The sequence below is a fragment of the Thermomyces lanuginosus genome (assembly GCF_041956635.1).
Source record: "Thermomyces lanuginosus strain ATCC 200065 unplaced genomic scaffold VTN49scaffold_2, whole genome shotgun sequence".
NCBI classification, from domain to species: domain Eukaryota; kingdom Fungi; phylum Ascomycota; class Eurotiomycetes; order Eurotiales; family Trichocomaceae; genus Thermomyces; species Thermomyces lanuginosus.
The window spans coordinates 1-10,582 of record NW_027192336.1 but is presented as its reverse complement, the minus strand read 5'-3'; the positions used below and the strand labels follow the sequence as shown (position 1 = coordinate 10,582).

At 50.9% G+C, this 10,582-nt stretch overlaps 3 protein-coding genes across 3 annotated transcripts; 1 reads left to right on the top strand and 2 right to left on the bottom strand.

Annotated features, from left to right (window-relative positions):
• Positions 1 to 3,869: 3,869 nt before the first annotated feature.
• VTN49DRAFT_840 (uncharacterized protein) lies at positions 3,870 to 4,934 on the bottom strand (the record flags this gene model as incomplete). Its single annotated transcript, XM_069416506.1, has 2 exons — positions 3,870 to 4,819; positions 4,913 to 4,934. 2 exons carry the CDS (start codon positions 4,932 to 4,934, stop codon positions 3,870 to 3,872), a joined length of 972 nt encoding a protein of 323 aa, XP_069272626.1.
• Positions 4,935 to 5,286: 352 nt separating this feature from the next.
• On the top strand, positions 5,287 to 6,717 carry VTN49DRAFT_839 (uncharacterized protein; the record flags this gene model as incomplete). The annotated part of the gene is made up of 4 exons (XM_069416504.1): positions 5,287 to 5,368; positions 5,426 to 5,532; positions 5,587 to 6,496; positions 6,548 to 6,717. 4 exons carry the CDS (start codon positions 5,287 to 5,289, stop codon positions 6,715 to 6,717), a joined length of 1,269 nt encoding a protein of 422 aa, XP_069272625.1.
• Positions 6,718 to 7,301: 584 nt separating this feature from the next.
• Positions 7,302 to 8,183, bottom strand: VTN49DRAFT_838 (uncharacterized protein; the record flags this gene model as incomplete). Its single annotated transcript, XM_069416503.1, has 1 exon — positions 7,302 to 8,183. One exon carries the CDS (start codon positions 8,181 to 8,183, stop codon positions 7,302 to 7,304), a length of 882 nt encoding a protein of 293 aa, XP_069272624.1.
• Positions 8,184 to 10,582: the final 2,399 nt, after the last annotated feature.

Sequence of the window (10,582 nt, the reverse complement as noted above, 5' to 3'; positions counted from 1 at the left end):
AGAATCACACCTCGTTTTCCGCAATCTTCCTCTTTGGCTCGACCAACTTGGCTGGTGATGATGAAGCCGTGATTGGCGCAAGCAGTGCCAAGATGGAAACCCGGAATGGGCTTTCATCATCATCATCTCCACATACCAACATACAGTGAGCAGGGGTCCGTTCGAACTGTAGGTACTCCAAAAGGTTTCGCGGCCACTGTTTTTTCTCTTTCACCACGGGCCAATCCCGCCTCTGCTCCTCCACTTCGCTGGAATGGGCAGCCAGCTCGACGAAGCGACGCGCCAAGCACAGCAAAGACGCCAAGTGCTCGGCGCGCTAGCCGGAACAATTAGTCCAAGTTTGGATACAGAACATGTTGATTTCGAGATTGACAGCGTATACGGAGTACTTTGTAAACCCAATTGCGACCACTAAACGGCCGTCCCGATTTTCTGTGTTGTGGATCTGGGCAGCTGGTACTCGTCTAGTGTCAAGATGCCATCACGTGATACTCAAGTCTGGTCACAAAATGTCACGATACATGAATCAGCTTCACGAGAAATATGTGTGGGCCGAAAGAAGAATTTGCTCGGTTAAGGATTCGGATATTCACTTGTGTGGCTCATGTATATAAGATCAAGTTTCCTCACTACTCAGCACAAGAATAATACAACACATACAGACAGACAGAGAGCACCTGCGACCATTCCATTGGCTCTGTTGTATGACACTCCTAGTTTATACTAGTGCGGAACACCTGTTTTTACAACATTCTGCCTTGTAGAATTACCCTTTCTGTGAGGTCAAGCGCAGCACAAGTCAGGTGATACCTAAGTCATATCATACGCTAAGCTATAATTGGATTAGCTTCTGAGCTACTCCGTATAATCCGTATACTCCGTTTAAGTCACGTGGCACTTAGTCAGCGATCGACCCCTCACGGCCCGTCCCGGCTCCAACTGGTTCTCTCCAAGTCAAGCTCTTAGGTAATGAATGTCCCCTTCCCTCTTATACACACAATCTGGGAAGCTTCTGAAGTGATCAAAATTCTTCAAAAATTTTTCATGACACTGTGTTCAACGCTGGTGCTGAACGCTGACCCGCTGTGGCGAAGCAAATGTCGGTGAACGTACGGACAGGTCCCGAGCGTCGTATTCGGGAGCGGAAGAGCTTTCGCATCCGGCCTGAGACCTAAACTCCACAACGTGACGTGTGCCATCCCTCACCCCAGACATTAAATCAGTCAAGAAATAATACACTGCCTCAGTTCTGTGAAGACAGACATAACCTATGAAAGGTTCATACAACGACCACCAGCAGATCTTATCCGACATGCAAGGAGAACGATACCCTGCGGCACAATTCGAAACTTGATGGGTCTTGCCAGCCTGCAATATGTTGACTGGCGCCTCTTGGTGATATCACATTCTAGAACAACTTTAGGCAGCGACCTTTCCTCCCCAATCACTGCTTTTGATGGCGATATCAGTTCTCTACTTCTTATTGCCAGAGCCGATGCTGGCGTGAATGTGGCCGGAAAGCATCAACGCTGAGTTTCTATAACCAGAGAACTCCCCTTCAGGTCCTTCCCACGAGCAGCTCGTCCAGCCCGCTGCATAATGTGGCAGAGGCTGGTTGAGTGATTGATTGCGTGCTCGATGTTCGAATGTCAATCCAAATATCCAGGTTGTCAGCCAGCTTTTGCCATGTTATGCAGCAGGTTGGAGGAGCTGCTCGTGGGAAGGATCTTGAAAGGGAGTTCATATGGTTCCTACCTCAGCGGTGTTTCATAGCACCGTTCTCTACTCAACATGCCATCAAGGGCCAGAACATTTTTTGACGATTATTGCTAACAATCGCAGAGTCCGCGTACGTATGCTTCTGGCGGGGTGCGAAGCAGCAGAGGAGACACCACCGTGGAAAAGATATTTCCATTGCGACTGGTCGCCCTGCAATGAAAGACAGACATCCGCGAGTCTGCTGGCACACGTGGGCATATTGCCGGAGCTCGGCATGCTCGAATGCATCATAATCATAGCGGAATGTTTTCGAACAGCTGTTCTCAAGTTTTTCGGGGACCATGTCGAGCCAACTTTGATCTCAATACCTACGATGGCCCACTCCTGTCTCCAATACTATTTCTCATCCACATTTCCTCACGTTAAAGCGCCGCTGCGTAGAGGGCAATCCATAGACAGATTGACCCTTTGTGCTTCAAACGACTCTGAAAATGGGACCTCAATTCGACTAAGATGGCTCGCAAGGTTCGCATATTAAGCCCGGGCGATTCTCTATCCTCCCATCAGGATCATGGCATTCCTCACTAAAATGTCAGATGGGTGGAATACGGAGAAATGGCATAATCAACTGCAAGTATTAAACCACGATCTCGCCGACCAGATTTGACATTGTTCGATGCAACCTCAAGAACTTGAGGCTGTCATTCTCACTCACGCCTTCGACCGTGAAAGCATTAATCGTTGGAACATCAAGTTGCAATTCAAGCCCAGGATTCCGTGACGTGAACAGAAGGGAGCCATGCCGGCTGAACGGGAGATGGCAGGCAAGATTGGTGCTGCCGTCGAGGTGGCCAGGATTGTCGGCGTTATCAACAGTAAAGAGCCAGCTGGCTGCACCTGAAGCCCTCTTGACAAACTCCTCAACGGCCGCTCTGTCGTCGTTGATTCCATCAATCGCCAGCACGTCGCTGATATTTCTACAGGCATTTCTAAAGCTGACGGCCTTGCTGATCAAAAGTACTCCAGCGAAGAGTTCGGGGAAGAACCAAAGTATGCGAATTGTCCTGTCGACGAGGACCCATTGGGGAAGTATTGAAATTGACCAATTTGTGAAATGCTGGAAATAACCAATTGGCGAAATTTCCTATATTAATCCAGGCGGTTGTCCTGCAGAGGCGTTCAAAGCCGTGACCACACGTTGCTACACGGCAATGGAAAGAGATGGGCGAACCAGCTCCATGACAATCGAACGCCTCAGAATGACAAATCGTTTTGATTCGTTTATGAATTTCGCCAATAGGCTACTTCCTGTATTTCACCAATTGGTCAATCTCAATACTTCCCCAATGGGTCCTCGTCTGCACAACAATTCGCATAGTTTGGTTCTTCCCGGATCTGTGCCTGTTCACTGGGAGCTCTTCTTGATCAGCAGGGCCTTCTAACCCTATTTTAAGACATCGCTTTCGATATCCTGTCATTCCACGTGAAGTCTCCGTTCAAAACGTTAGGTTGGGTGCAGGAGAAAGAATAAGAGGGAGAGGGAGAAGGAGGGGGAGGACACACGCAACTTAGGCCACGTGACTTTCTGGGAACTGGGATCCTCCTCGCTTGTGGCTGCAGACCGTCTCTCACCCGTTACTATATTATTGACCTTGGACTAAGACGAGTGCTCGTAGCTTGTTTCCTTCCAGAGGTAACAAGCAGCCGGTCTCCCACTTCTCGTGCGGGAATCAGGGAACGGTGGCATGTGTCTCTTGTTTATGGCCATATCCTTAGACATGACAGACTCGGCAGAACAGAGGTCACTAACAAGGAACCGCTGCCAGTTCTCCGTTATCTCAGCGTATCAGAATTGATCATGATGTACCAAGGACCCGTAGAGTCCGAGCCATGTTAGGGCTTGATCAGATTCTACCATCTCGATATGAATTTGCTGCATGTTGATTTCTAATGAAGATGGATCCTTGAACCAGTACCCTTACAGATCGAACCAGATAATGTCAATATAGGACCTGAACGGACTCCCAACCAAACCCAAACTCCAACCAGATACAACGCTTGATCGATAAGTAGAGAGTAGTACATTTCCTCTCAGCGGCTGCGTCTAGCTTGCCCATACCTCACATACCGTAGGATGGGATCCGGAAAGACTATTGATGATGCCCCTGTCCATGCCAGTCCTCGTTGCTCACGGCGCTGTTCACCTCGGACCAGCTCGTCGGCGTGAGGGCGCCCGCAGAGGGACGGTCCCAATCACTGAGCGTACCCTCCGATGCTTGTTCCATCTCCCGTGAGATATGGCTGAGGCTGCCCGTAACCGATGCCGGGGTATGAATGGATTCGTTGTCATCAAAGGGATTCGACCGCACGTCGGCATGCTCGGCCGCATCTGAACCGTTCGCGAGCGACCGGCGCTCGGAATCCGGTGTGGCCACGGCCGAGACGCGGTGGTAGCCCTCTCCTGATGTAGCAGCAGAGCGAATGGAGTGAGTCGATGCGGCTAAGGGATCCGTGTCGGGGAATTCAGACGTCGGCGTCAAATCCACTAGCGACTCGGATGGATGATGTGACGAATCTGACGGCAGTGCAATGTGCAGAGGCTGACCACCGCGGCCCATCCGATTGAGGAGTTCTCCCTGTTGCTCTCTGAGCCGGCGTTCCGTTAGACCCTCGCCTGTGGTCCCTTCATGGCCGTCGTCTCGAGCCGGCTGTCTCCTCTGCACCGATTGTGCCGCGTCGTGTGCCTGCGTCTCTAGGCCTGTCGAATGGGCGGACGTTTCTGTCACCTCCAGACCCGCCCATAGCCGGCCTTCCTTGTCAACCAGCGAGTCGAACGAACGGGCAGGCCCTGTGCCCGAGGAAGAAGAAGACTGGGTACGGCGTCGTGCTTCTAGAAGTGTCCTGCGCTGTAGAATCTCCTCCCGGGCTCTCCGGCGGCGCTCCTCGGCAGCTTCGCTCAGATCTTCAGTCATGGAGATGTCTTGCGGCTGCTGATATGCCGCCCTGCGGCGTTTGCGCTGCTCGATCCATCTTTTAAACTGCGGGCTTTCATAGACGGCAACACCGACTACCACGAGGACGGAGACGGTGATTACGAGTCCTACAAACTTGTCAGCCTTGGTAGATTCTCGGACGGCTATGAGATGGCCATTGATCGGGACTGCATGGATCACATGATTGTATTGGACGGTACCTTTTACCAACGGCATAGGCATTGTGCAACGGCTTGCTCTAGCAGTAGTTTAATTAACACGGATGAGGACGAGGCCCGGCCGCGAATGCAGGGGTGATATCTGCCTTTGCTGCGGCTGCTGCCTGTCGTCATTGACGCCCTGGAACAGTAATGGTAGCGCTTATTCATCTGATAGGCTCAAACCCTATCAATCCCATAGCGCTGGCTTATCGGACAAACCCCGCAGCGCCACCACGTGACTTTTAAGCCCTTATCAATAGCCCTAATTGCTGGCCTACTTGGGCAGTGTTGACGGCGACGACAAACATTGTCTTGTACGCGTCCTTTGATCCGGACGAGCAATTCTACCAGCGTGATTCCACAGGCCAACTGAAATGGCGGGACCTACACAGAGGACTCTTACTCTGACTGAGGAGCTCGACAAGCTCGAGCAATCGATCACATTAACGCTGCAGGGTGAGTTTGGCGGGACAATGGAGCGTCAATCAACCCTGCTAATAGGATGACCGACAGAGATCGACAGCAACTTTGCCCGCGCCCATCGGATTGTCACGACGAGCATTCTCCCCATTGTTGAGCAGTATGCTGAGCACTCAAAGCAAGTATGGGAGGGAGCCAAGGTGGGCAACAGTCTTCCTGGTCGGAGTGGAGGGGCTATGCACTAACGGATGCAGTTTTGGAAACAATTCTTCGAGGCCAGCGCCAATGTGTCGCTGTCCGGGTACGAAGAACAGCCTGAGAGCGCAACGCAGCAGCAGGAGGAGGGGGAAACGGTGACAGAGGATGCCACGGAGAACACCACGCACACCTCGCTGAGCGAGTCGGAAGAGCACGTGCAGGTGGATCAGAATGACGGCGATGGCCTGGACATCTCATCGTTGACTATCTCACCGTCCCATAGCACGCCCCGGCCACCAGCCGTATCAACCGCTGAGGACCAGACAATATCCTCCATACCTTCACCAGGGGCATACAAGATGCCGCGACCGGAAGAAGGCAGGGACCAGGACGTTGGAACTTCTAGCCTGGAGAGCCCTATCCCTGTCACGCCAGGTCGCAAACCTCATGACGACGACCCAATGTCATCTCCCCTTGGTCCTCCTCCAACTACCACTGCCACCAATCGCAAGCAAACCGAACCAGTCCTGCATCGCGTTCTCGACAAAACATACCGCGTTCAGGCAACTCCGCTGTCAAAGGGCGGTCAGTATCGACCCAAATTCAAAGTCAGCACTACCACACCTGCCGGGGATCCCGGCCGACGTATCACCGCACACGGCTTGTACGACTCCCCGCCCTCCAGCCCCGAGCCGGAAGTCCCCAAACTGCATGAAGAAATCTTCGACTCGCCCATCCGCGGCGTCAGCCAAAAGAAGACACCTCGTCAGAACAAACACATCCTCAGCAGCGCGGCGCGCGCCACGCCGAAGCCTGGCATCAGCGTGCTCACGCCGGTCAAACCTCGTGGCAGCGGATACGGGTATGGACTCGACGATGATGACGACGATGATGATATTTTCGACGCCAGTCCGCCAAAGACCATGCAATTTCATATTCCGCAGAGTCGATTGCTCAAAACGCCAGGTGAGCCTCTCCCTTTCAAAATTGTTAGCGCATCCCGTTGACAATAAACAGCTAAGGAAGCCTCCAAGAGGATCGTGTCTGGAATCCTCGCAACAGCCGGCGCAGATAGCACGGCCGACCACGATCTGGATATCCCGCGCGAGCATGACGCGGAAGAGCATAGCCCGACGGTCGTAGGGGCTCGGCGGAAACTGGAGGATGAGACGGATGTGATGATGTAGGTTACTCTAGCACATGGAGGGACGGGTGGCAGGGTTGCTGTACATTCTCGTCCATCATACTCCCTAACGAATCTTAGATACTATAGATGAGCAATAACACCGGATTGTAGCTACGGCTAAATGGTACATACAGCAAAATACTCGCCCCCTTTGGTCTAACGTCCCTTTTCCGACTCCGTCTTCTCTCCCCCAGGCCCCAGCATCACCCGCTCACCAGCTTGCCCCGGGGCCCAAAGACCTCGAGTTCGAAAACAGCCGTGCCTATCACGTGATCCATGATCAACGATGGATTGGGGGGAAATGTGGAGTATTGACATCGTCGATTTCGTTACTGTTGATCCAAACAGAAGCCCTAATACGGTGTCGGCTCGATGAATGGATGGGTATATATATATATATGTGTGTTTCTATTTAACTTCCAGGGTTTCCCTGTACTACGTAGAGGATGTTAAAAGGAGGAACACACCCATCCCATCGAGCTGACAACGAATAGAGCTTCAGTTGTGATATTGCTTAGGGAATCATCCAAACGTGGACAATACTTCGAGTAATGCTGCGTCCAGTATACTCTGTGTACCTAATTCTCACTCATCAGCCTCAACCTCAAATCCCTGGCTCTTCCAAATCGCTTTGGCAATGTCCACGAGCTTATCGCTGTCAAGTTTGATATCTTTTTCTCTAGGACTGTCCGGTGTGCGAAGAAAGAGCCGTTCGAATTCGATAATCAAGGGGACTCCATCTACGACGACGTTGTCGTTGTCTTTGGAGATGGAGACGAATTGCTCTCGGCTGGGTTCTTTATCGTGGCCTCTTGTCCACTTCTCGATGGTGATACTTGAGTTGCGTCGGTTTGCACGCATTGTGAGGACTGCCTGTACCGCCCCATCGGCCTGTCGAAGCCAATATTTGACATCACCCATCAGTTTTCTGGGCGTCTCCGACACGGCCACCTCCAGCACCACGGTCGGCCAGTCCTTCGTCCATCCCCTAGGTACTTTGATAGGGCGATACTGCTCATCCGGTCTCCTCGCCCCCTCATTTCCGAAGCGACAGGCTTTTGAACCGGATAACAACTTGGTGCGCATCCCCATCGGCTCGAGGGCCGTCATCAGATGCCAGGTGAAATGTGAACCGGCAACTTCGTGTTCTTCTGGTACCACCATCTGGGCGAGCAACAAATGCTGTTTTCTATCAAATGAACGCCAGCTTTCGGAAGGGATTTCATCGTGAGAATTGAGGAAGTCGCGCGCAAACGTTCCTTCCTCTACACCTGTGAAGAGAACCCATTCACTATCTTGCTCGTCCCGTGCCCCATTTTGTCGCCGTTTCAACGCCATCTCCTCCCAGATGCTCCAGAACTGCTGTATCCCTTGGTATGGATATCGTTCGACTTCCGGTCCCAAGTCCAGAAAGCCTTCGTCCTTATGGCTGTTTGCATCAGGTGCTGCGGACGTTTCTTGGTGCATTTTGCTTTGACGAGGTAAATGATTCACCTGAATCTCTATGAGAAGAGGAGCTGCTTCTTGTGTCGTCGGTTAAACTCCAGAAAGTAAGTTCTCGATATTTTCCTTAGGGAGCGTCGACACTCCTGAAGTTCATTACGTCAAGACCATATTACTAAAATATTACCACTCCATTTCGATTCCGACATTAAGTACAGCAAAGCAATGATGATCTTGCAACAGGAACTCTTCTGTCTTGGTTCATAAGTGATTCCCAGGGTTGACAAGCCGAAGCTGTGCCTGCTGGCGGGAGGTCGTGCCGTACTAGACTATTTAAAATTCTCCTCGCCCCTTAGCCGATGTCGTATTCTTCCTATTGGAATCCTTTGCTTCACCAGACACATCTATGGCAAGGCCCATTAAATTCTCGCGGGCCAGCTCGATATTTTTTTTTTTCTCAGGACTAGCCAATGGAAGGAGGAGGAGTCGTTAGAATTCGATGAACGTTGAAATTGCGGCATATACCTGCTGAGCCATGATGCTTGTTCCTTATAGTAAAACCATTGCCTCAGAGGTGATGTGGTGGATGCTCATTCACTGGAGAGAAGATAGGTTCGAAGCAGACAAAGCCCTGTGGACAGCGTTTCAAAAATAACAAAAGCTATAATCCAGTTCATTTGTGAATATGACAAGCATGAGAGTAGAATCACACGAACAGCAAGATCTGGACACTGTTCTGTGCTCCGCAACCGTCGGACATTGGGGAATATTACGGACAGCTACTATCTGCCGCGGACAATGACACCATGTAGATGTTCTATCAACTTCTGTACAGCGTCTCAGATAAAGAAGAGAGTGGCATGAAGACGCCCATTGTTATCCATTTTTACCTCAAGTCTGCTCGGCAATATCATCAATCGCATCTCCAAAGATCTCATTCATTTGGCGGTACAAGATCAAGAGCTGCCGTAAGCTTCTCTCTAGGAGGGCCCTGTGATCGTCCTGCTACTGGAAGTCGACGGCACAAGCGGGATCCGGTACAATGCGGTTCCAGTTGTTCGGCTGATGTTGGAGGTAGTACCTCCCGTGGATGCAAGAGCCGAAATTGGCGACGTTGGGAAGCTGGACCTATCATATTTGACATGCTTTTGCTACTTGCTCTTCTCTTTGTGAGGGCTAGTTCTACGCTGTCCCACAAGACCCTACATTGCTCCTCGAAGAAGCTCTCATAAGTTTGTTAGAGGGATGTCGGTCGTAGGGCTCGGTTCCTAGAGCCGAGTTACGCATGTGGAGTGACTGAGGGTGCGGCTGAATATCCGGATTTAGTGTGTCTTCTGATTGGTCTTGTTCACCTCTTCGCCCAGTGGCTTCACTGCTCCTCGCCATTCTACAAGTGTGTTATCCAAAGTATTGATTTCGTCTCGTATATAGATTCATTCTTGAGGGAGGAACAGGAATCAGATCTTCTGTTTTCTTTGGTGTTTCTGTCTACAATCTTAATTGGTCGTGCTGTGCCAATAACCTCCTTGCTATCCCTCTGGACACATGTCCTCCAACTCTTTCCAAAATTATGGTATTGACTGGCACCGCCCAGCCATGTTCATGGGGATCATCTAGGGGCATGGCTTGATGGATGCTCGTTTTCTCGATGAAATGAACAGACGAAATTGACGAGTTGCTTATACTTGATTCACCAGCAGGGGCTGTGCTAGGCTGTATGTGTGAGGATGCTCATTGGCTCCGGATGCGCCACGCAAGAATGCATGGCAATGATCGTGTCGTTGATTCTGCAATCTGCAAGTGCTATCAGCGCTACCTCTAGGTAGTTATGCACCAGCCTGACAGCCATTCCGAGCTTATGATGTCCGCAATAACTTCTTATCGCTGCCTGCACCTCTTCTCACAGCTATTCACGAGGAAGCTTGATTTTTTCTTTCTCTGTGTTTCGCTGAGTTCGTGCAGTTGGCATATGGTCTGAGTCAGGAAATTCTTGGGATAAGCATCGCAGTCGGTTCACTGTTCGCGACATGGAGTTTGCGGCGAGTGTTATTGCGGTCATCCAACTCGCAAGGACCATATCCGAAATATGTGGACAGTACATTAACAAAGTGAAAGGCGAGAAGCAAGAAATCCTCCAATTTCGACGGCAAATCGACGGCTTGCACGAAGTTCTGCAACCGCTTCACAGCCTTCTCGAGGACTCCAACTCTGTCGACTATCTCATAAACACTCGAGCTCTGTTCAATGAAGTGTCTCAGTGCTGTTCCACACTCAAAGACTTGAGGGAAAGAATCAGCCCGGAAATGGCTCAAGAGAAAAAGAGAGAAAGGCTCAAAAATGGGCTCAAGATAGTGCTCGGGTGGCCTTTGGAACGTAATGAGGTAGTTCAGGCCATTGAAACTATTGAACAATATAGGTCACGC